Genomic DNA, 25,605 nt, shown 5'->3' on the forward strand with positions numbered 1-25,605 from the left:
ATTTGAAATTATGCCTCTGAAATTGCCTTTTACTGACATTTTTGAAGGTTACCTTAAAAAATTCATGGGACTGTAGTAGTATTCTGGATGTAGAAAGAATTGTGGTGAAATTTTTGTTAAAATGTTTGCCACTTTTTCTTTAAAAATGTTTTCTTGAGCTTTCAGAAAGTAAACATTTAATAAGAAGTGTGTGTGTGTATGTGTTTTTCAACAGGTAAAGTAGTCCCATGATTATTAGATGTTAGTGGAGATGCTGTGTGAGATCTTTGCACTTAAATTGCTATCTAAATTTAAGATAGTATTGGTCTTAAGTATTTATTGCTTAGGTCCCAATGCTAGTGACCAGTGCTGTGGGGCCTGTTCCAACTGGGGCAAATCCAGTTAGCCGTCCTCAAATCGGTGCTGTTAGTCCATCAGGGAGAGCGTGGCTTGATGAGGGTGTCAAGACAAAAGCAAGACAAGAGGGATGCAAACAGAACTTTCATAGGTCAGATTGTTAGAAAACACTGATGACATTACATTGTAGCTGATGGTATGCTCGTCTTTTCTCACCACGTTGTATAGACTGTAGCAAACAGGAGATGTCTGCTCAATCTTTCCCTGTCCTCATCATCTAACCTTCGGGGCATGCTCATTCAGTGGCTGTTGAATTCAGATCTTACTCAAAGGCTAATTTTCATTTAGTACTGGGTTCAAAAGGCTATATAGTATTTGATAAGACATTTTGAATATTACTTCTTTCATACCTCCTATGGTCTTTTCTTTAAAAACCACTTTATTGAGGTATGGTTGACATATGAAAAACTATGCCTATTTAGGATATATAGCCTGATGAGTTTGTATATATCCATGAGACCATCACCACAGTGTATATGGCATAATATACCCATCTTTTTCATCTTAGTGTTTAATACATCAGTATTGCTTAACAGCTGTTTTTCCTATATTACTTATATGTTTGAATTTTTTTAGTAGTTTATTAAAGTATTTGTTTTTCTAATAGATTATTTTGTCTGAAAATACTCCTTAAAATAGAAACTGAGTTAGAAAAATAAGTGCAGACTCATCACAATTTAAAGACTTTTTTTTACTAATTTTTTGAGGGTCTACTAAGTTTCCTTTTCTATTCTTAGAAAATTTGTCTTTTGCTTTCTTTTTCTAAATAGGAATTCAGAAATTGGTGTTAGCAGGAAGAATGGGAGAAGCCATTGAAACAACACAACAGTTATATCCAAGTTTACTTGAAAGAAATCCCAATCTCCTTTTCACATTAAAGTGAGTTTAATAAATGTTATATTAATTATATATGTCGTTACCTAACCAAAATTATTTTCTTGCTTTAATAGTTTTAATTTTTGTTTTACCTCGTTTCAGGTATTTAGATATAATTTTGTAATGAAGCATATTTAAGCAGCAGGTTGAGGAATAAACTTTTGTGTTGAGGACTCTTAAGAAGAAGGCATTTTTCTACTTCTGTTTGCTCTTCTATCATTCTATCCCTGTATTTAAAAAATGTGAAACTCTTACTTAGAAGATGGGTATCTATTTTTTCTCTTGTAAAATACCTTATAGTAAGTTTGCAGCATTTTTTAAAATTGCGGTAAAAATATATGTGAAAGTCGCTCAGTTGTGTCTGACTCTTTGTGACCCCATGGACTGTATAGTCCTGATCCTCCAGGCCAGAATACCGGAGTGGGTAGCCTTTCCCTTCTCCAGGGGATCTTCCCAACCCAGGGATCGAAACGGGGTCTCCCGCATTGCAGGTGGATTCTTTACCAACTGAGCTAACAGGGAAGCCGGGTAAAAATACACATATCATAAAGTCTGCCATTTTCACCTGTACAGTTTTCTGATACTCGCTTTGTTTCTGGTACACTCACATTGTTCTTCAGCCACCGCCAGCCATCTGTTTCTACAGCCTTTTTCATGATCTCAGTCTGAAACTTGGTACCTGTTAAACAGTGACTCTGCATTTCTCTCTCTTCCTCAGCTCCTGGCAACCACCATTCCACTGTCTGTCTCTGTACACTTGAATTGGAGTACTCTGAGTACTTCATGTAATGGAATCATAAAATGTTTGTCCTTGGTCACCGCCTTACTTCCCTTAGCATCATGGGTGTTCACATCTGTGTAGGAGTTCCTGCTTTCATTCTTTTGCATATGTGCTCAGAAGGGGATTGTTGAATATAGGATAATTCTGTGCTTAATTTTTTGAAAATTAGTCCTCACAGTTCCATAGCCCTGTACAGTTTTCCATTCCTGCCAACAGTGGCAAGATTCTAGTGTTTCATCCTCACTTACACTTATTGTTTTCTGTTTCTTTCATTTTTTAAAAAATAAATAATAGCTATTTGGCTTTTTCTGTTGGTTGTATGAATCTTTGTTATCTTAAAATTCAGCTGTTATTAAGTTTACGATTTAAACTTTTTAAGCATCAGAAATGCTTAAAAAATGATCAGAAATTGATCAGAAATGATCATAAAAATTGATCAGAAATGCTAAACCTGATGACAGACCTACTTTGCTTTAGAATAAAAGTTTGAATGTGGCCTGTTTGATTAAGAGGTTGCAGATGGGACTGGGGGTGAGGAAGTGTGGGGAGTAGGCCCTTATTTTGTGTGAAGGTAGGTGTGTACATAAAACTGCATCAGGTACTTCTTAGGTACTATTTGATTTGCGTCCAAGTGCAAATATAATTTTGATTATTTTAGGTTAAAAAAAAATGAGGTCCATTTTGGTTTACTATAGCTACAGACAGATTTTCAGTTTCTTAGTAAATCTTGATTAAAGGTGATACAATGTCTTTGCATTATACTCTCATTTTTCAGGAAATTTTTAAATAATATTCTAAGCAGTACAGTATATGGAGCCACATTTAGCATTTTTAGTGTACTATCTAAAGGCGAGACTTACTGATAAATGCAAATTACTAACGTATTTCCTGGTAGAAGTCTGTTGCTATTAGGTAACTAAACAGTGATCTGGAGATGATGTAAATACATTTCTGTTTTCTCTTTTTAGAGTGCGTCAGTTTATAGAAATGGTGAATGGTACCGATAGTGAAGTACGGTGTTTGGGAGGCCGAAGTCCGAAGTCTCAAGACAGTTACCCTGTTAGTCCTCGACCTTTCAGTAGTCCAAGTATGAGCCCCAGCCACGGGGTGAATATCCACAGTTTAGCATCGGGCAAAGGAAGTACTGCACATTTTTCTGGTGAGATTCAGTCTTACATTATCTTACAATTTTTACCCTTCTTCATGATTTTGAACAGAAATAAATTTTAGAAAAAATGTAGACATTTCTACCAGCCATTTTGCACATTTGTGATTTGATCTCAAGAGATTCTGAAAGAAAAATTGTGGGCGAGTCAGATTCATGTGTTTTTGGTACCAGAAAGTAACTTCAAGATGAGCTGTTTCTAAGAGTGGCTTACTAACAGATCTCCCTAAATGAAGGGCAACGTTCGAGTTTTGTCTCTAGAAGTCAGATCAGAGGTATCTGGTAATGAGAAGGCAATGGTGTGTTTTAGTCAAGTATACATGTAAAGGCAGTGACGTGGCCATGGTGTCTGAAGCCCCCGACCCCACGCGCGGCTCCCAGCCGGGCTGCCTCTCCCTCCTCCCTTCCCAGCCCGGCTGCTGGCAAGAGTCAGGTCTGCCTGTCTGCTTCCTCCTGGACTCACTGAGGCTTTTGGTGAGGCTTAATTAAAGTTCTCTCCCTTCTTGGCTTTTATGACATCTTCTGCAGATTTATTTCTGGTCCTTCTCAGTCTTTTTGCTCTGCTTGTCTCTTTCTGTTTTTCCCGAGGTCTTACCTTTCCTCTGTACGTTTAACTTTGTAAAACTCAACTCAAATACTGTTTCCTGTGCTTTCACAGAGTAGAGCAACACCTTTGCTGTTTCTTCCTCAACACAGCACCTTTCTGCATTGCTGCCTCTCAGCTCGTTCACATCACCATCCTGCACAGCGTGTGGGGGTCTCACGTTTGTGTCCTCAGTCAGCGCCCCTCGGACACCGTGTGTCCTGTCAGGCTGGGACAGATCCTTGGTCTTGCTGTGTACTTACGTAAAACAGGGTTATGGTAACACTGGGCCTCATGGCAGGGATTAAATGAGATGCATAATTAAGCCTTCAATAAATACAGGAGAGGATTACAGCTCACAATTAAGTATCCTGATGTTCTTTCGAAGAAGTTTTCCACTTGTTTTCTATTTAAGTAGTCCACTGACTTTCCTACATTATAAAAGGTTTAAGTACATCATCAGAACATGGTAGATCTGTTGCAGCCTGATTTGTTTCTTTTTTTATAAAGCGTCTTTTCTTCTTTTTTCCCCCAGGTTTTGACAACTGTAGTAACGGTGTGATATCTAACAAAGCACATCAGGCGTACTGCCACAGTAAGCACCAGCCGTGTGGTCTGAATGTACCAGAGCTGAACAGCTTAAACACGTCCAGGTCGCAGCAGGTCAGCAGCTTCACCAGGTAATGAGTCCCCTGGCATTGGCATCACTGTGAGCAACCTCGGTTACGGGTGGCATCGTCTGAAATAATTTGGAAAAATGGAGTTAGATGGCCACAGTGGGGGTCTGCGGGAATGAAGGGGTGAGGAGTCAGTTCCCTGGTGCTGTCCCTTCCTCTGCGCCCCTCTCCCTCTGGAGGGGTGACGAGGGCAGAGCCAGGCTCTCTACTGCCTTCCTGCCAGCGCAGACCCCCACGGTGGCCACAGAAACGTCATTTGTTAATGTTTCCAAGTTAAGTCACTGTAGTGTATTTAAGCTCTGGAGTTGACATATGATACATATACAACTGTTTTTTTCTCAACTATTTTTTTCTCTTTGTGTGGGTTTTTCAGTGTGAGGAGTGTTTCCTGAGTTGCAAATAACTAACTTTACAAAAAATATTTGTTGATGAGAACCTACCTTTAATTTGAATAGCTTGCATATAGCAGATAGTTAAGTCGTTTAGTAAACATACAGCACAAGGAGAGGATTGAAAACTTGCTGGGTGTCAAACACTCTGCTGCTAGTGTGGTCTCCACTCGAAGAGCTTTGGGAGGAGAGATGTTCCCGTCATGGTACTCTGACATACTCAAGTTTCTATTCATGAAACCTAAAGGTTCATGAAATATAACCATTTGAATTAAATGCTAGTGTGTGAGGGCAAGTTCTTATGGATTTTTATCAATTTGATTGATGTTGCTTTGGTCTTAGAGCATGAATTGATGGGTCACACTGCGTTTTGGGGGAATATGCATCAGTGCAAAATTCTCCCATGGAAGGAGACAGCTCCTAATGTTTACAGTCTCAGTGTAAATATGATTCTGGAGAAGTGCATGTAAAAAATCTGTATTTACAAATTTGGAGATTAATCAGAATTTCCAGGTTATCTATTACAAATGACAAATATGTACTGAAATAATGGTATTATGTGGTACAGTTGTGAAATCCACAAAAATGATCCAAGAACAGCAGTAGGAAAAGGGATTGTCTTGCTGAGGAGGTTAGGGTAGGCAGTGGAGACGCCACACTAAAATATGAAATGAGAATATCATAGTAAAAATTTTGTATGGAGATGTAAACAATTAAGCCTTTAGTTCATCATATACTTTATAGTATTTATTAACAGTATTTTATGATTATTAGACGGTTCTACCATAGTTTGAAGGTAGGATTGCAGTTACTTTGTTGAGTTTTTCACTTAAATATTATGCTCATGGCAGGAAGTTGCTAAAGAGACCTGTAACTACCTGAGTTGAGGGAAGCAAGCTGAACGGAAGGGGTTGATGACATAGCATCCTCTTTTGGGTGCAGCTTAGAAGAAAGTAAGCTCTCAAACTGCCTTAAACTGTTAAGTAGTACCAGTTATTTTCTAGTTGGTAATGGCTTTCCTTGTGACAGTGTTGTGAAGTAGGCAAAGATGGTATTAACCGACTATGAAAACCATTTTACAGATGTAGAGCTGAGTGCCAGAGAAGTAAATGGCTTTTTTTAAAGGTGAATAATTAGTAACTAGTAAGTTGCAGAACGATGACTACTTCCCAGGATGTCTGACCTCTAGACTCGCGCTTTCTTCTTTAGACTCCCCGTGAGAAATGTTCTTCTTCCCACCTCCTTCTCCTCCATCCCAGATTCTACTCAAGCTGTAAAATTCTACTTCAGTTGTTAACCTCTTCCAGGATGATTTCTTATCAATTCTCAAATTTCATGAATATAACTACACAAGCTTTTCTAACTGACGGAGATGTGCTGGGGCCATGCCCTGTTCTTCTAGATCTCTGAGTGTCCTGTACCTTGATGGTCTTACGGACAGAAGTGTGTATGCACCCACTCACCCAGGCTGGAAACCAGTGGTTGCCTTTGCTGGCATTATGCATAAAGTGCAATTTTTGCTTCTCTGCATTCAATTTTGTTGTTGTTGTTTTCCTACAAATGAATATACATTGCTTTTTTAATGAGAAATAATCATTTTTATTTATTTAAATATTTTCTAAAGTTTCATCCAGTGTTTCCTTCTGGACTGTATAATCATTACCTAGATCTTCATAGGAGAAATCTGGAAGGTTAGATATTGTTGCTCGGGGTGTGGATGGAATGAAGGGCAAACGTTGGCAACCTCAGCGTGGCCACTTAGAGCTGTTGGCACGTGTTATTCATCCAGTCAGTGTGAAATGGCCTTAGGTATCTCCAAAACAGCATTTCAAAAATTCAGATTCTGCAGTATATTTAGAATCTTCAGCCAATAAGAAAGTCTGTCAGAGAAAAGTAGTGTTGGGTTCTGAAAAGGGCTGAGGGGATGAGACTGAGTAGTCGTTTCTCGTGTTATCACTTAACCTTCGAGAAGGAGTATAATTTTGAGTAGTAAGGACAAATGCCCAAACGCCATTTGGGCAACACCAATGCCCAAACAAGCAGTCTTTCTCTAAAAGACTGTTAGAGAAAAAGTAGTCTAGAAGCAAGCTGAGTATGAGGGCAGGGAAGGAGGCGAAATGGGGTGGGTCCCAGGAGCAGGTTGTTTGGTCAGGGAGGTTTTTGCCTTACATGCTTGGGGCAGGGAGGGTGGTATTTTAGGGCAGGAGTTGATTAAATGAAGTGCAGATCTAATTCTGAAAGATAATGGGAAATATGTGCTGGAAAATGATTTCTCCATAGTGATAGGAAGTCTTAAAGCCACTGCATTTTAGTACATGTATCTTTTTCCTTCCTTATCTCCAGGACTACAAATTCGTTAAAAGTTAGCTGCATCTTTGGCTTTGAATACATTCAAGATTTAACTAAATACCTTTTTTCCAGATTGCTGTTGCCTTATGAAGTCAGTTTTATAAGTAGGCTCTGTAGTTGAGTACTAATTGATATTAAACTAAGCTGCAAGTGTGCTATTTCTAAAATTAGGTTTGTTTTTTCATTTTCAGTAATGATGTAGACATGGAAACAGATCACTACTCCAATGGAGTTGGAGAAACTTCATCCAATGGTTTCCTAAATGGTAGCTCTAAACATGACCACGAAATGGAAGATTGTGACACCGAAATGGGTCTGCAGTGATATTTCTTACATTTTTAATAAAAAATGATGACTACAAGGTTATGTTTTTACTTGTACTGATTCACAGCTGATGAACATAAATCAGATTTAAAGATGTGTGTGCCATTGGATTTGATAATAACATATTCTCTTAGAAGTCTCTGAGAGTGGATTGCTAGAGAGAGTAGTCTAATTTTTTAGTATCTGGCGTTTTCTTTGCTGAACTGTTTCTGCACAACTGCAGTGCTCTCAGTAGCGCAGCAGTGCGAACTTTCTAGTGCTCACTGTCCTTTGAAAGGATTGGTAAGGCTGGAGATACAAAAAGTTTGTGTACCTATTTCAATATAGCCAATATAGATAGGCCACATGGGTAGAGATGATTTAATAAATTCTAATCAAATTTTCTTTAATTCATTTAACCTGAATATATGCGACTATTCATAGTTCAGTGCCTGGCAGGTAGTAGGTGCCTGTTTTGACACCCTCCCTTGGTTCCTTCCCCCTCAAAATTATGTGGCTGAGAAACATATTAGCATGCATAATTTTACTTTGTGGACAACTTGTGTAGTAAATTGTACCATAAAGTTAAATAAGCAGCAAACTTCCCCATCAATTGGAGAGTGAAAATTACTGAAGCTTATAAATTTTTATTTGATTTTATAATATTTTGATATTAAAGGGAATTTATTAAAATTGCTAGAAACTATTTTATAAATGCAAACTTAATATTACTTACACGACCACCTTGTTTAGGATCATGTGTTCCAATGTGTAATTCACTCTTTCAAGCAAGGAGTAGGACTGAAAGGCAGCCTCGTTTTACCCTATCAGATATTAGCAAGCAGCCTCAACATTCCAAGAATAGTTTGTGTCTAGGGATAAAGAGCAGGAGTTCTAGAGCCGGATCACCTGGATTTGAATTCTGCAACTGCCACTTACTAGCTGTGTAACCTTGGGTGAATTACTCAGGAGCTCTTTGCCTCAGTTTCTTCATCTGTAAAATGGGTGTAATGATAACTGCCTGTAAGTGCTTCATAAACATTAACTGTTACCGTCATGATTAGTGATTTATATATTGTTAACTAGTGATGTATACTTTTTGCATTGTTGATCAGTGATTATTGTCAGTCAAGATATATAAACTGAAAATTTTTTTCCTAAAAGTAGTGTAATTAACCCTTTTGATTAGGTACAGTATCGTCTGTGTTTTTATTGGAGTCATTTAGATTATCTTACCTTCAAACTGTTCTATGTCAGTTAAAGTAGCCTGGAAGTAGCTACTTTTTCCTTTTCTTTTTTTGCAGTGTTGCTATATTTTTAGAAAATTGTGCTTAATTTTTCATAACATTTTCTTTGAGACATGTACATCATAACACTGAAAGCTTGTCACCTGACTTTCAGCTCCAAGCTAGATAGATATTGGATCCTGGACTCTTGAGCCCTAGAGAAAGTATTCCTTGTAGCTACAAGGTTCCGTATTATAATAAATTAAAAAGAAACTGCATATTTAGGTAAAATATTAGAAAGTAGTTACTATATGAAATGTTCAAAATGTTGTAAGCAATTTATGTTTGTTTCTCCATTGTATCCCAACTGTAAGGTAGTGAAATACCTGTTTGTTTTGCTTACAGAAGTTGATTCAAGCCAGTTAAGACGCCAGTTGTGTGGAGGAAGTCAAGCTGCCATAGAAAGAATGATTCACTTTGGAAGAGAGCTGCAAGCGATGAGTGAACAGCTGAGGAGAGAATGTGGCAAGAACACAGCAAATAAAAAAATGTTGAAGGTAAATTTGTTTTCCCTTGAAAAGCTGTAAATGTGTGGATGAAACTAGAATGTCGCTTTGTGAAACGCTGAGCAGGGCTGCGGTTGCTGTTGGGAGGCTTGGACACGAGCTCCTCCCTGGCTTCCTGCCCAGTCGCGGGTGAAAAGGTGCGACGGGGTGAGGCGGCCAGGCTCTGCTGGAGAAAGCGCTGGACTTCAGGAAAACACGTAGGTTAGACCCCGGTTCTGCACTTCCCAGTGTCGTGAGCCTCTTATCAACTTGCTTTCTTAGTTTTATTTTCTCAGCTGTAAAATTGGCAGAGTTATTAGGAGAAATGTGAGAATGCTGATCAAACTATAAATGTGAGATATTTTGATTTTAGGAAACACTGCTTAGGGTTGCAGCCAACTGAAGGTACGATATGTGGCCTTTGTTTTGATGGTGGTTGGCGAAGGCTTGGCTCGTCTTCCACGAAGAGTGAAGACACATTCTCAGGTCTCCTCTGGATTGATGCTGTGCCGGGTGGTGATAACGGGCAAAATGGAAACACTTCAGTTAGCCACAGCTCTGTGTAGCAGCTGAAGATGGAGTTTCGCCTCCCTTAAGCCAGCACTGCAGTCAGCCGGGGATGAGTTTTCCCATAGTCACAGCAGTGCCCCCAGCCCTGTCGGCTGTGAGCAGGAACCTAGCCGTTGTGGCCGTGTGTTTTGTTTTGTTTGCCCTGCAACAGGTTGGGCTCGGTGTCAGTTTGTTAAAACACTTTCTTCTCAGTGTTTTGAAATAAGTCCAGAAACTGAAGGAGAAATGGCACGTGGTGGCCTTGACACCGAGACTTTGGGAACTGAAGGAGAGGGCGAGCCTCGGGGCTCCCGCCATCCCTTCCCGAGCTGAACCGAGAGGGCCGGTGAGCAACCGACTAGCACTAAGTGTGTGTAAAATCAGGGGGAAATAACCGTCCCGGCTTCCTGCACCAAGAGCTTTAGTACAGCACCTGTGTAGGCAGAGTGTACCTGTCTAGGAAGGTTCAAGAAGCCGCTTTTACACTTCCAGTAAAAAGGCACGCATAACTGGATTTATCCAGATTGCAAATTTTCATCAGTCTGTTAGGTTGGTGCAAAAGTAATTGTGGTTTTTCATTGTTGAACTTTGCCATGTAATACTGGAATACATTCTTAAATAAATGTGATTGTTATACATCATTTTAATGCGCATTTCTCACTTTGGTTTTTTTGCTAATTAATGATGTTAGACAAAAAGAAAATTCGAGCGATTTTTTTCTTTGAGTTCAAAATGGGTCATAAAGCAGTGGAAACAACTTGCAACACCAACAACCGCATTTGGCTCAGGAACTGCTCACGAACATACAGTGCAGTGGTGGTTCAAGAAGCCTTGCAAAGAAGACAAGAGCCTTGAAGATGAGGAGTGCAGTGAGCGGCCACTGGAAGTTGACAACGACCAGTTGAGAGCCATCATTGAAGCTGTTCCTCTTAAACTACATGAGAAGTTGCCAAAGAACTCAGCGTCGATCATTCTATGTTCATGTGGCATATGAAGCAGATTGGAAAGGTGAAAAAGCTTGAAAAGCAGGTGCCTCTTGAGCTGACCGATAATCATAAAAATTTTCATTTTGAACTGTTGTCTTCTCTTATTGTATTAAACAACAACGAACCATCTCTCGATCGAATTGTGATGTGACAAAAAGTGGATTTTATATAGGCAGCTGGAGACAACCAGTTCAGCGCTTGGACCAAGAAGAAGCTCCAAAGTGCTTCCGAAAGCCAAACTTGCCCCAAATAAAGGTCCCGGTCACTCTTTGGTGGTCTGCTGCCCATCTGATCCACTGCAGCTTTCTGAGTCCTGGTGAAACTTACATCTGAGAAGTATGCTCAGCCAGTCGATGAGGTGCCCCAAAACTGCCACACCTGCAGCTGACATTGGTCAGCAGAATGGGCCCGTTCTTCCCTGTGACGACGCCCGACCGCATGTTGCACAACTTAACACTTCAAAAGTTGAACAAGTTTGGCTACAAAGTTTTGCCTCATCTGCCGTCTTCACCTGACCTCTTGCCAGCCAACTACCGCAGCAAGCACCGCAGAAGCTTGCTGCGGGAAAATGCTTCCACAGCCAGCAGGAGGCAGAAGATGCTGTCCAAGAGTTTGTTGAATCCCAAAGCATGGATTTTTATGCTACAGGAATAAATGGGCTTAATTCTCGTTGGCAAAAATGTGTTGATTGTAGTGGTTCCTACTTTGATTAATAAAGATGTGTTTGAGCCTCGTTATAATGATTTAAAATTCACCATCCGAACCAGCAGTTACTTTTGTATCAACCTAATACAACTTTGTAGAATCTTTTCAGCTATCAACAGTGCTAAGAAACTTACTTCTTAGGCTTTATTATTGCTTCCTATATCCAAAGCTATCCATCTGGGAAACTTGTTTTAGGGCAGTGGTTCTCATCCTTTTTGGTATCTAAACCCTTTAAAACCGATTAAAGATTCCCAAAGGGCTTTTGTTTGTATGAGTTATATTTATTGATTTTTCTGTACTAGAAATTATTACTAAAATTATTAATTCACTTTAAAATAACAAATCATTACATGGGTATTTTTCATAAAAGTGTTACTTAATCTTTCTAAAATAAAACAATGAGAAGAGAGTAGCATTGCTTTACATTTTTGTAAATCTCTTTAATGCCAGGTTTAATAAAAGGTAAGCTGGATTCTCGTCCCTACTTCTGCATTCAGTCTTTTATGAACTCACACATCATGTCACCTCTGGAAAGCCCCACTGGGAGAGTTGTGAGGAAATAGGAGTGAGAAAAGAGCCAGTACTATCTTAGTTTAATATCATGAAAATAGTTTGGACCTCACAAGAGCCCATGAAAGGGTCTTGGACTCTGGTTGTCCCTGGAGAGAACTGATGTTTTAGGAGATATTTTGGAGATAGGAAATGTTTTTTTAAAAAGAACTCGTAGACATTTTTACACTAGGTCATCTGTTTTCTTGTTAAAACTTTATGCTAATTGAGTATCATTTTATGTAGTCCCTTTGAAAATTTAACATTTCACTCCATGGCTTATTCTTGATTGTAATTTGTGTGAAGCACAGAAAAGGGCATTACATGGCCTTTTCTCAGAGATACTCTTTGATTATATGTTGAATGAAGTAAAGAGGTAATTTATCATCTAAGGAACGCGGATGGCTTTGATTTTGCACCTCTGACTTCCGTGCAGATGCTGACTGCTGTCTCAGCGTTCTGAGCTGCATCTCACCTTCCCCAGGCTTAATCTCCTCCCAGGTAGACGTCGACCCGAGTGACTGACCCAGTGGTGTCTCAGCACCTAGGGGACAGTGCTGGGGGATTAGTGTTGGAGGCGGACACAGAGAGGACTTTTGTTTGCCTTGGTTAAGAAGGATTAGAAATTAGTGCTTTTTTCTTTTATTTTTCACTTCAGGTCATGAGTAGCTGAAGTGGGTTTTTTTATCTTTAATTTTTTTTTTAATTTGCACAGACTTCTGAAGCATATATACGTATGTAGAGAGAGAGACAGTAAAAGCTGAGGTGAGGTTTACCTAAGTGGCATAGGGCCCCTGGTGTTCTGCTTCTCCTCAGTCATGGAGTAGCAGGCACGTGGCAGACCCTTGGAGCAGCCCACCCCCGGGGCTCGGGCTGGGGGTTCCTGCTGGACCGGGGCTCGCTTGACCTTTTCCTCACTTTCTCAGTCTTCCTTTCCTGTTTTCCTGTTGTCTTTGTTTTTCTTGCTTACCTGCCTGAGTCTGCCAGTGGCTCCCAAGAGAGTGGCCTAAATTGTTCAACAGCTGTGTATTGAACCTTGCAGAGCGGAGGGTCAAGCGGGAGGGCTGGGTGGGTCAGGTTAGAATACTCAGCCCCAGTCTGCAAGTAGCTCTTAAATCTAGTAACTGAAGCAGAAATTGAATCATTTAGGCACATCCTACTGAGAAACTGCTACTGATTTTAAGCCAAATATAAGTACAGTTTGAGAATCCTACCTAAATGTCGTATTTCCCTCAGAAATTATTTCCACCGAGGTAATTTTTTTTTCTAAAATAAAAAGTAACCCATAATACCATGATATTTTACAGGTATTTTCAGTTTCCTGCCTTAAATGCATGGGCATATATTAATATTTTATCTGGTTGGTAATTGTGGTTATCCTATTTCGTGTTGCCCTTACTGTCATAACATGTGTTTCCAGCTCCCAGGTGGTCCTAGTGGTAAAGAACCAGCCTGCCAGTGCAGGAGTCACGGGTTCAGTCCTTGGGTCAGGAAGAGGCCCTGGAGGAGGGCATGGCAAGCCACTCCAGTGTTCTTTCCTGGAGAATCCCAGGGACAGAGGAGCCTGGCAGGCTACAGCCCCGGGGGCCCCAAAGAGTTGGGACACGACTGAGTGACTAACCAACTCCTGTTGCTATACTGGAAAGAATTGAAGTTTTCTAGGGTGTTTTAGGGTCTAAGCTCATACCCACGGTTCCCACCATCCAGGGCTTTTCTTTCCTCTCAGCCTGTGTCTGTGGCTGCTGCCTGTGACACAGCACACTCTGTTAGTAAGCAGTACCCTGCACGTCACTGCTCACACAAGCTGCCTTCCTCCCAGGACTGCGAGTCCTTGGAACAGTGACGAGGCCCTGGTGATCCCTTTGTCCAGTAAATACTCATTCAACTGTACTGAAAATACGGGGCCAAAATCTTAGACTTTTTTGCTTGTAATATTTAGATTGGTAATTGAAAGAAACTGTTTTTACTAAAAGAAGTACAGGAAGTACTAGCTGTGTTGGTAACCTCTCATGGCCTTAGTTTGCTTCTAAGTGAAGTGAAGTGAAAGTCGTTCAGTCCGACTCTTTGCAACCCCATGGACTGACTGTACAGCTCGTGGAATTCTCCAGGCCAGAATACCGGAGTGGGGAGCCTTGCCCTTCTCCAGGGCATCTTCCCAACCCAGGGATCGAACCCAGGTTTCCCACGTTGCAGATGGATTGTTTACCAGCTGAGCCACAAGGGAAGCTTCTGAGCCACGGTTTGCTTCTAAGATGGGCATAAACATCTGGCTCCTAAGGTTACTGTGAGGATTAAATGAGATGGTACACGCTAGCCCTTGAAACACTGCCTTGCACAGTGTTAGCGCACAGTAAGTTACTACCATCATGATCTTTTTCTGTTAATGTTTTAAATACCAGGAGGTGTAGACAGAATGGTCTTGATGGGAGATTTGGGACTGCAGCATCCCACCTTTCGGGGAGCAAGTCAGGATGTAGATTCAGGAGCATAGTCTTGTGCTTAAAGTTTTATGTAGTGATTATTCCTTGGACAGACTCTTTAGTCTTTTAAAATTTATCTGCGCTATAGGGATCGCAAAGATTTAGACACAACTGAGCAACTGAACTGAGCTGAATTGCACTGTAGGGGTGGCATTTCATGAGATGGATGTGGGTGGGGTGAATTAAGTCTTGAGCAAAGCTCGGTCTTCAGAAATAGTGATTGACCAGTTAGCTTCACAGGATAATCAGATATTAGTACTTTCTCCATGAATAAATTTGGATTGGGAGGGAACCAAAAACAATATAGTAGCTTTGTGGGATGCAAAAGATACCTTAAGTACTGTGGAGCAGGCCTTGCAATCAACAGGTATGTGAAGCCTTTTCCCCCCCTTTGTATCTAGCACCTTGAGGACTGCAGGGGATCAGAATAGAATAAGTTCTTCAAAAGAACTTTCATTAATAGCTGGGGCAAGAGGTCTAACGTGAGTGAAATGCTCAGCCGTATAGAACAGTGGATGGGGGAGCCTATGTATTCCTGTTGTCAACCCCAGACCGCACAGCTCTGCTCAATGGGCAGTTCTCTAGTCGCCACAACACAGAGGCCAACTCGGATGAGAAAGGACAAGGACACACTTGACCAGGAAGCCTTCTCCCACTAGCAAGATGACTCAAGGGGTGCTGGAGCGGTGTCCCTGGAAAGATAGTATTCTTCAGGAATTTGTCTTCCACGTTTCAGTGACCGGCGTTTTGAGTGTTGTTACCTAATTCACTGATTGAGTTTCCTCAGCACTTGTCCACGTACCCCATGTGAGCCGGGAAGGTGTCCTATGTCTAACTGTCTATATCTGTATCATAATATTATTCTGCATTGGGGTATTGATTTCTGGCAAAACAGTAATTTATCATTCATTGAAAGATTAGCATGAACTGACATGACTAATTTCTTTAGCTCAGTGAGTCCTCATAAACTGAAATAGGACCTCTTAGAATCCCTGTGATGTGGGGGGGGTGCGCTCAGCTGTGTCCGACTCTTTGTGACCCCATGGACTATAGCCCTCCAGGCTCCTCTGTCCTTGCAATTATCCCAGCAAGTATACAGGTTGCCGTTTCCTCCAGGGGATCTTCCTGACCCAGGGATTGAACTTGCAGCTTCTGTGGCTCCTGTGCCGGCAAGCGGATTCTTTACCACTGAGCCACCTGGGAAGCCCAATCCCCATTATACAGATAATGAAACCGATGCTTAGGAAGGTGGTTCTTGCCAAAGGCTACACTGGTGATGCAGCTCCACTCGAGGCCAGCGTCTGACACCGTTGTAGTTATATCCTCCCACAGAAGGACAAGGGCCATCAGCTGAAAAGATGCTGTATGTCAGTTACTTCAGGAGGGGCAGTCTGAAGATGGTTCTGAAGGGGAGCTGGTTGTTTTTTTGATCACTGAGTTTGAGAAGACGTCCAGTAAGATGTGTCCAGTTTCCCCCATCTATTTTTTTAAAAATATATGGCAGGTCATATCCTTTTGATGTCACATTCGTATCAGTGGTCATTAATTGTAAAGCATCTGAATGTTTTGTCTTTACCTTAAACAGTAGTAGCCCATTCCACAAGAATGAGTTTTTTCCGTTTTATTTCTGTCCTATATGTTGTGTAGGTATAAGTGGTGGATGGTGAAAATGGGTGTTTGTAAAAAATAGGAAAACAGATTAGACTTTGCTGCATAATCTAGTTGTTAAAAAAGTCTCATATCACAGGGTAGATGAGCTTAAGGGTTAATCCAGTGCCTTAAGGTGTACTCGTAGTCTCTCAAGTTGAAGCCATAGTGAGCACAGACACTGAACTATCTGACTTAATCAAATTGCTGTTTTCAACAGGATGCATTCAGTTTACTAGCCTATTCAGATCCTTGGAACAGCCCAGTTGGAAATCAGCTTGACCCAATTCAGAGAGAACCTGTGTGCTCAGCTCTTAACAGTGCAATATTAGGTAAGTGAAGCCAGAAAGCACAGCTTTAACTAGTCTCTTGAGTATTTGAGACGGTATTTGTGCTGGTATTTATCCTGTGGTAAAATCTTAAGGGAAATGTTTTCTACATTAAAAAAAAAAAATTACCTCACAGTATAGAAAAATTCCTGTTATCTCAGTCCCAGATTAAATGGATTCAGATGGAATAAAAACAGTACATTGGGGTGTATCTTGTGATGTCTAGAAAACAAGTGTCTGTGAGTGTGGACACAGCATTCCTGGCCTGAATTGCCCGTGCCCAAGCTTCCACCACGGTGAAGACACTGGCTCAGGGCCTCCCGGGGGCTCTTCAGTGCCATCAGCCCCAGCTCTTGGAGACGCAGGCTATGTGCAGTAAAGTTCAGATTTAACTACATGCCCTTACCAAGTGAAAAGGGGAGGGGAGGGGAGAGCAGCAATACGTAGGCTTAGCCAGGGGGAGCCCAAAGTGGGAGACGGGGACTTGCTGTCCCGACTGGTGGCCGTTCCTGTGAGCAGAGTGTGGTGCTTATAAACTGAACAGATGCTCTTTAAGTGAATTCAGTGACTGCACATTTTATGCATTTATATATAAACTACATAGGGTTGATTATTTACATAAAAGGACATTTTAATATCTGGGCAATTTTTTCCAAAGGGAATTTGGATGAGGGTGACTTTTCACTTTCCATTTTAGAATGTAAGTCCTCAAAAAAATGGGAGCTACCAGTTTAGTCTGTTGTGTGCTGTGTGGCCGTTCGGCTTGGGAGCTTTGAGGAACATGTGAGACACTCAGATGAGGGCAGTGCACACACAGTCAGTGTAGGCCGGAGACTGGAGTGGAGGCAGGGCTTAGATGGCTGGAATGTAAAGGGAGCGATTTAGAGTTCTGACATGGGGGCCTTAATCTGCTTCTTTGCCCTTATAAAGTTCATTATTAATTAATTGTGTTGTGGCTTAATACTGAAGTTTTGGCATAGGAATTGGTATTGCGTTATAATTTTCTCAGATTTAGAATTTGTATATAATACTGTGAATTTTCTTTGGTTAATATGTTGTCTTTGGTTATACAAAATTAATTTAGTTCTACCGGTAAAAAATAAGTATACTCAGTAGCACTGCTAGGATTGTAGGGCAAATTATAGTTTGCTGTAACTGTCTTTTTGAAATGACTATATTATAGGTAATCATGAAGCCCTAATTGCTTTGTATCTGGGTAACACTCAGACTCGGAAAGAATTTTTGAGGAAAAGTGACCAGTTTTCATACGATAGTTAAGAATCTTGCATTCTCCAGGGGAATTAAAATTTCAAGTAGTCAATTGCTTAGGACCATTATCCAGGATATATATATATATAGTGCCCTAAATTATGTGGCTCAACTATAAATAGTGCTTTAATTTATTAAATCTATACAATTCCTGCAAAAGAAAGGACAGGACTTGAACTGCTGTGGGTGTGTGTGTGCATGTTTATAAACACTGTGCTGTATTACAGAGCCTCACGTCTCAGCAGTGCTTCAAGTTAGAGTACTGGCATGTGATGCCTGCAAGTTCTGTATTCCAAAAAAATGTAAAGGACAGTTATAACCGCTGTGCCTTCCGGGGCCAAAATAAAACTGTGACAATGTGCTTACCAACCCAAAGAGCATTCACCACTGTGCCCTGAAGAGGGAGGAGTAGGCGGCCTCTGTTGGGCCGTATCCCCAGAAGAAGAACCCATCAGTGAAATTTCACTGAAAGCCTGGTGCCCTTTTCTCTGACCTTGATCAAACCTTGATCAAACTTCTCTGACCTCTGGGGCCCTTTTGTTTGACCTTGATCAAACAGGAGAGAGACACTAAATGTGCCTTACTCCCCAGTGCAAACATTAGGTAAGCAATTACATCATTCCCATCATAGTAAATATGAAAGTAAAGGTTTTTGAATATCTAACAAAGTCTTAATTCCGCAAGAACTTATTACTACTTGAAAACCCAGTGAGCACAGTACCTTGTCACAGTAATGTCCAAGGCACTGTTTGCTTAAAAACCACCTTTGCTGCTTGGCTTGTTAAGTACAGTGCAGGCATTGGTAATTTTGTAAGCAATGCAGTACTTTCCTGATTGAGAGATGCTGTTTAAAATGTCTTGCTAATTGCCATTTCCACTTTCAATCATTTTTCCTCAGAAACCCACAATCTGCCAAAGCAACCTCCACTCGCCCTAGCCATGGGACAGGCCACCCAGTGTCTGGGACTGATGGCTCGATCAGGAATCGGATCCTGTGCTTTTGCCACGGTGGACGACTACCTACATTAGCTATGCATTTTCGGAGCTCACACTTGCATTGTGGCGCATAGACGACATGGAAGTAGACCAGCTCTGCTGATTTGAAACTTAGATTTTTAATTATGTACTGGGGACAGGTTTTTGTCGCTTTACATTGCTTCCTAGTTTACAGCATGATGCAAATGATTTTCTAACTTAGTGTTAGGAGCAATTATTTTCCATCTTTAGCCTCTTAGTTGTCTAAGAGTTAAATATTACTGAATTCCAGACATTCAAATTGATCATCACAAATCCTCTAAAACAATTACCTAAAAGAAACCAAAAAGTCCTGCCTTCTTTGTTGGGGGGAGAGAGGGGGGAAGGAAACGGAACAAGTTGTGTTTGTGTTAGCATGTGGGTGATGTAAACTTCAAATTGGGAGGTATTCTGACCCCCGCTCCCATATAAGCATTCAATCAGTGTAACTTGCAAAATGCATAAACATCTGACAGTTTGAATTTATAGTGTTGATGGAAGAAATCATTTTTAATGTGTACTGTAAAACTTGAAATACTCAGGAGCTGAGTGGATATGTTTGTTGCTACTTACAATCCCGACCTGTTAGTCCCAGTAGTTTTGTTTTAACATGGTCTTTCTCAACTTTGTTTCTGTTTAACTACAGATGACTTCTGTTGTAGACTCACAAGTTGAACTGTTGTATTATAACAGTATTACATGTCAACAGTGTGGTTATGACCTTTATTTATATAAAAACCAAATATTTAGTCAATTTACTGTGTCTTAATTTAATCTTTGTACACCTTCCATTTTTAAGTGCTTAAAATGAGTACTATATTGCAATAAAAATGTAGTGATATAATTAACCAGCCATTAAAAATTTACTTCTACAGATACCAGAGTGTCAATTGAATTTATACATTAGGAACTTGCATACTTATGATTAATGTAAAGTTAGAACAAGTAAAATGAATGGTTGCTACTATAAATCTGAGCTCTGCAACCTAAGACTGCCTGGCATTTACAGGCCTCCCTGGATTAGGGCCAAACCTGATACGATAGGCGATATAGACAGCAGGCAATTTATCTTATTTTCATAATCGTCATGTGGCATGTGACTTGGCCACTTTGAAAGCAAACCCCCAAACTGGTTAAAAGTAAAATAGGAACAAGCTCTTCAATAGAATGACCATATCCTTTGGTTTGGCAAAGGTGTCTGTTGGCTGTACACCAAGTCTTAAGCCTTCTTTTAAAAGAACAGATTATCCACACTTGGACACTGTGCTCTTCCACATATTCTGTGAAATCTCGTCAGTGGCACCAAAACACCAGAGACAAACACATCCAAGAGCTTCAGTGAAGCTTTTACTGCCACACTGCGGGGTTGGGGGGGTGCGGAGGTGCCCTCCTGGTGTGGGTACTGCTTGTGGTCAATAAAATGGAAAAACAGAAAAATAAAGGAAAACAAGTCCTTTTAAACTGCTGCTTCCAGGATGCTCAAAGACTAGGAGGCTTATACGCCAGGTGGATGAAGTGTGACTAGGTACTGCCCTTAAGAGACTTGAGATTCTTATAATGACTCTTCAGAAGGATTTATAAGTGATTTATTTTTTTTCCATAAAAATTACATTCTTTAAATAACTAAGTTCTATACATACAAAGTACTTGTTCTTCATCTAGCTTTGATTTACGTCTTAGGAGTTTTCATCTTTCTGACCATCCAGCGTTTTGTAAACCTCTTGGCATTTTGTTTTCTCTGAGATCCTAGAATAAAAGGTTTTGGGCAGTTAAGAATAAAGAAATAAAATTCCCAAGAAACAATTCACAGATTTTCTACATCGTTAAAAATTGGTACATGTACACATATACTGGGCTTCCCTGGTGGCTCAATGGTAGAAGAATCTGACTGCAATGCCAGAGACACGAGTTCAATCCCTGGGTCAGGAAGATCCCCTAGAGGAGGGCATAGCAACCCACTCCAGTGTTCTTGCCTGGAGAGTCCCATGGAGAGAGGAGCCTGCTGGGCTACAGGCCCTGGGGTCACAGGAGGTGGACACAGCACATTTGCACATACGTACTACACTGGCCTGCTCTCTGAGCAACTTTCAAACAGTAACAGAGCCACTGAAGAAAAAAAGATACACTATCTCCTTAACAAGAAACATTATTCAATAAGATAAAACTCAGATTCAAGAGAATAAAGCCAAATCTTACCCCAAGTATTATTCAAAAACTGGGCTGCAGCCTTTTTCATCGGTAACCTCTTATTTTCAAGAGACAGGAACTTGTTTACTAGGAAAGAGGATTATTTGTCATTTTTTTTGTTTAATTCACAGAAAAGAAAGAAAAACAGTCTAAGGAAATTACCAGTAGTTCTGTTGGTTCCAGGACCATATAAACAATTTTGTATGAAGGCTTTGGCAGCTTCTTGCCTTGAATCCCTCAAATCTTGATCTTTTAGCCTTACAGCCATGTAGCTTTTATTCTGGCTGGCGATCAATACAAAAAGAGAAAACGAGGCCACACTTATTTTCAAAATAAAGTATTTCTGTTAGTTGATTCAAATAGTGGAGAAAAACCCCCAAATCCTAATTTTGTATAAGCACAGGTTAGATGATAAAATTATAGGGCTATTTTACAACTAATGTTTACGTTTTAGTAGAGCAAATACTTTTTAATATAAATACCCAAAATGTTCCACAGAGGATCCAATCTGAAACCGCTACTAATTGAGGTAATACCCCCCTCAAAGGTCACCTTTACATCCTACACACAAAGACGACTTCTTACCCAACAGTCTGTACTTTCTGCACTTTAGCTTTCTTAGAATCACTTCCTTTCTCTCGTTCTTCATTTTTCTTTTGCAAATTAACTAAAAAATTGAGTTAATGTTTCTCATTAGCATTTGTGCACAAATAAATCAAGAATATATACTGGAGTTTACTTTAAATATCCACTACACATCAATTTGTATGTGATCGTACAAAATAAGCTAAAATTTAAGACTGTGCTCCCAGCGCAGGGGGCTCAGGTTCAATCCCTACCGGGAGAACCTGATCCCACGTGCCAGAACTAAAGGGTGTGCATGCCACAACTAAGACCCGGCGAGCCAGATAAATGATTTTTTTGAAAAAAAGAAACAAGCTAAAGCCCACCAGGCCTGTTTCCATGCTCCTTCTCAAGGGTAACAACATTTGCAAGTATCAGCAAATGCCCTTGACACTTAATGAGAGGTTACGTAAATAGTTCATACCTTCTTTCAACTTGCTCGGTGATTTCTTCACACTAAGGGAAGAAGAAGCAAAACACTGATTGGGATGGCCGAGAGCAACAAAGACTCAGGTTATCACAAAATTTCAGCTGGTTTCACAAATAAGATAACCCCCTTTTACTACCACCATTCTCAATTTTTATTGAGCATCCTTAAAGTCACTCCCCAATGTGCTGTCAACAACTCCCAATCAACAGACTATACTAGGCTAGGAGGATCAGAATTTCAAATCTGGAAGTATATTAGTAGGCTTCCAAAGACGCAGATTGTTGTGGTTGATGGAGTTAAAAGTATTTAAGAATTATGTAATACAGTATTTGAAATACGAAGTGAAAGGTGGTAGGCCTGCCTGCCTCACTTTATGTGGAGAGAGCTGAAAGGATTAATTGAACACTTCAGACACAACAATGGAGACAGACAATGGTAGTCTCAAAAAGTGTGGTCTAATGGAGAGAGAGTCAAAGGCCAGAACACAATGAGATGTCTATACAGAAGTGGAAAAGCTAAACCGCGGGGGCAGTGATGGGATAGAGGGAGTAAGAAGGGACAGGTGACAACTTGGTTTTCAAAGATGAAAGGGACTTTGCCACCATGATGTATTCAGAAACTCAAAGAGTACTGAGTAACTCTTTGCAAAAGTTCTTCTACGGAAAAAGAACAACTGTTCTAGCAGGGCTAAGCTAAATTTAAAGCAATAAGAGAAGACAAAGGGGAACAGGAAAAAAATAGCAAATATTTAATCTAAATTTAGTACAGTATAGAATCCTGATGCCATAGCACAGAGGAGAAAGAGGAGCTTTAAACATACAGTGGATGGCAAAGCTACTAAATGAAAAGAGGAACAAGGAGGGAAAAATTATGTGGCTCAGATGGTAAAGCGTCTGGCTACAATGCGGGAGTCCAGGGTTCGATCCCTGGGTCAGGAAGATACCCTGGACAAGGAAATGGCAACCCACTCCGGTACTCTTGCCTGGAAAACCCCATGGAAAACAGTCCACAGGGTCGCAAAGAGTCAGACAGGACTGAGTGACTTCACTTTAACAAGAAGGGAGAACAAGGTAAGGCAAGCAAGGGACAAGCTGAGTTTTAGGAGCCTATGGATAATAGACCAGTACGCCACACCCCACTAAAGGATGAACTTCAAAACACTTTTATTCACACCCTCTATCCTGCCCCTAGTACACTGACAGTGGCCACAGTTTACTGTAGGAACTCACTGAGATCAGCAACTCAGAAGCTAGAGCTACCCATGGGAACGACAAAAATAAGAAACAGCCACAGACGGAAAATAAGTGGAACATTTCCCTCCACCTGTCCCACCAAATTCAAATATCTCCTAGTAGCTTTTTAATTTAGACTTTAAAACTTGAGTTCAGACAAATGTACCAAGACAGCATTAAAACACTGTATGTAAACAAGTAATAAAAGGAGACCCACCACTTACCTAGTTTGTGAAGCTGCAGTTAACTTCTCTAGAATAGTATCTGGAAGGAGTTTTCTTTTCTTTAAAGACGTTAAAAAAAAAAATCAATAAAAAGTAAGCAACAGGACAACACGCCCTGAAGTGCTTTTGAAGTTACCATTTTAAGGACAGCCCTACCTCTAGGCAAATAAATGATCCGAACACTGCCCTCCACTACCTGTGAGCTGTGGGAAGACTGGGGCCCAAGCAACTCAGAGCCTACTCCTACTTCACTTGGAAGACGTGAAGGCTGGAAAGGGTGCCCGCTTTATTCCAACCCTCGGGTCACGTTATACACCGAGGGCAGTTCACAGGCACGTCCACCTGCGGCCAATCTCCGGAACAGCAGAGCGCGAACCAAGCATCCTGTGCGCGGCCCTCCGTTTACTCAGCGCTGCCTCCTCACAGAGACCCAGGTTCACATAAACCACCTCCGCCGCGCGTCAGAGGAGGGTCTGGCTCTACTTTACCTCTTTCCAACCCTATTCTAAACTGGTGGACAGCGAGGAACACTAGCACGCCGATGTCAGCGCTGTCGGAAGAGACCACCAGCGGGGCTCTCCTCCACCCCGGACCCCTGCAGCATTGAACTCTTCCCCGAGCCGGCCCGTGAAACGCCCCCTCTTTGCAAACCTCTAACCTTCTGTTCGATGAACAGTTCCTCGCGCCGCTTCCTCTTCTCCTTCAGAAGCGCTTTGTCCCTGGAAGAGACCGCGACGAGTCAGGGCGGGCGGAAAAGAGAAGGGGGACGGTTAGGCGGCGCTTCTCCCCACCAGCTTGTCCCCCGGGGCTCCGAACCTGCGCACCGTCTCCCGAACTCGCCGCTCCTCCTCTTTCGCTTCGGCCTGGGCGCTGGCGAAAGTCAGCTCCTCCGGGGCCTCGTCGTCGAGCTCGTCGTCCCCCTCCTCGTCTTCCTCCAGCGGCTCGGCGGCCGCGCCGCTGCTGGGCTGCCCGAGCAGGAGCCCGTGCCCCGCCTCCTCTTCGGAAGCGGGCTGGCCCTCGTCCACCATCGCCGAGGCCGACGCCGGGGCGCGGGACGCGCGCGGCCTGAGCTGCACCATGACCCAAGCTGCGGGGACCCGGCGGCCGTCTTGACCTCTGACCCGGAAGCCCCACGCAAGCGGTCAGTGACGCAAAGGGCAGGCGCGGCCGGGGTCTGCCGCCCTCTGCAGGTTCGGAGGCCCCACCGCGCGGTACGAAGGCGCACGGGCAGAGCCGGGAAGTGGGGCGTGGCCTAAGGAAAGCGCCGGGCGTTCCCTTCCACCCGGCCCGGAGCCTGCGAGCCGCGGGCCAGGATGCCCGGTCCCCGCCCACGGTTACGAGAGCCGGTGGACTTGGGGGCTTGTTTCCAGGCAGGGCCGATCCGTGCTGCTGCCGCCTTAGCGGGGATGCCGAGAGCGTTGTTGCTTGGATCCCCGCGCTCCTCGGGGCGGGCTGGTGCGGGTCACGCCTCCCGGTGCCCAAGAACCCGAGGACCTCGAGCCCCTATCGCCCTGTCGCCGCCTCTTTCCGCTAAGAGAGCCGCTCAGTCGTATCCGACTCTGCGACCCCATGGACCGCAGCATGCCAAGCCTCCCTGTCCATCACCAGCTCCCAGAGTTTACTCAAATTCATGTCCATCGAGTTGGTGATGCCATCTAACCATCTCATCCTCTCTCGTCCCCTTCTCCTCCCGCCTTCAATCTTTCTCAACATCAGGGTCTTTTCCAAGGAGTCAGTTCTTCGGATCGGGTGGCCAAGGGTAGCCAAAGTATTGAAGTTTCAGCTTCAGGATCAGTCCTTCCAATGAACACTCAGGACTGATTTCCTTTAGGATGGACTGGCTGGGTCTCCTTGCAGTACAAGGGACTCTCAAGAGTCTTCTCCAACACCACAGTTCAAAAGCATCAATTCTTCAGCGCTCAGCTTTCTTTGTGGTTCAACTCTCTCATCCATACACGACTCAGAGAGCCGCTGGGTCGAGCTAATAAATTCGGCTTCCTCCACTCCGCACTCCCTGTAAAAGTACCGTTTCTAAAGGAGGACGTGCGGCATAGCAGCGGGACCCCATGCCTTGCAGTCCTGTTGTCACT

At 42.2% G+C, this 25,605-nt stretch overlaps 2 protein-coding genes across 3 annotated transcripts in view; one reads left to right on the plus strand and one right to left on the minus strand.

Annotated features, from left to right (window-relative positions):
- RANBP9 (RAN binding protein 9) overlaps positions 1-19,694 on the plus strand; it is a 73,119-nt gene extending 53,425 nt beyond the window's left edge. The window contains exons 8-14 of the mRNA XM_027525361.1: positions 1,167-1,275; positions 3,022-3,212; positions 4,337-4,481; positions 7,408-7,529; positions 9,151-9,302; positions 16,427-16,538; positions 18,703-19,694. Coding sequence (XP_027381162.1) covers positions 1,167-1,275; positions 3,022-3,212; positions 4,337-4,481; positions 7,408-7,529; positions 9,151-9,302; positions 16,427-16,538; positions 18,703-18,833 — 962 coding nt within the window. The 3' untranslated portion in view covers positions 18,834-19,694. The remainder of the gene's footprint in view (positions 1-1,166; positions 1,276-3,021; positions 3,213-4,336; positions 4,482-7,407; positions 7,530-9,150; positions 9,303-16,426; positions 16,539-18,702) is intronic.
- Positions 18,901-25,127, minus strand: NOL7 (nucleolar protein 7). Of its 2 annotated transcripts, XM_027525362.1 has the most exons (8): positions 24,332-25,117; positions 24,174-24,234; positions 23,516-23,574; positions 22,054-22,085; positions 21,591-21,672; positions 21,168-21,289; positions 21,015-21,092; positions 18,901-20,564 (listed from the first exon to the last, which is right to left on the minus strand). In XM_027525362.1, exons 1-8 carry the CDS (start codon positions 24,592-24,594, stop codon positions 20,488-20,490), a joined length of 774 nt encoding a protein of 257 aa, XP_027381163.1. In that variant the 5' UTR covers positions 24,595-25,117; the 3' UTR covers positions 18,901-20,487. The 2 variants fall into 2 exon arrangements, with proteins under 2 accessions (XP_027381163.1, XP_027381164.1); XM_027525363.1 differs by lacking the exon at positions 21,015-21,092 and having other exon boundaries at positions 20,383-20,564; positions 24,332-25,127.
- Positions 25,128-25,605: the final 478 nt, after the last annotated feature.

This window comes from Bos indicus x Bos taurus, chromosome 23, assembly GCF_003369695.1.
Source record: "Bos indicus x Bos taurus breed Angus x Brahman F1 hybrid chromosome 23, Bos_hybrid_MaternalHap_v2.0, whole genome shotgun sequence".
Taxonomy (NCBI): Eukaryota; Metazoa; Chordata; class Mammalia; order Artiodactyla; family Bovidae; genus Bos; species Bos indicus x Bos taurus.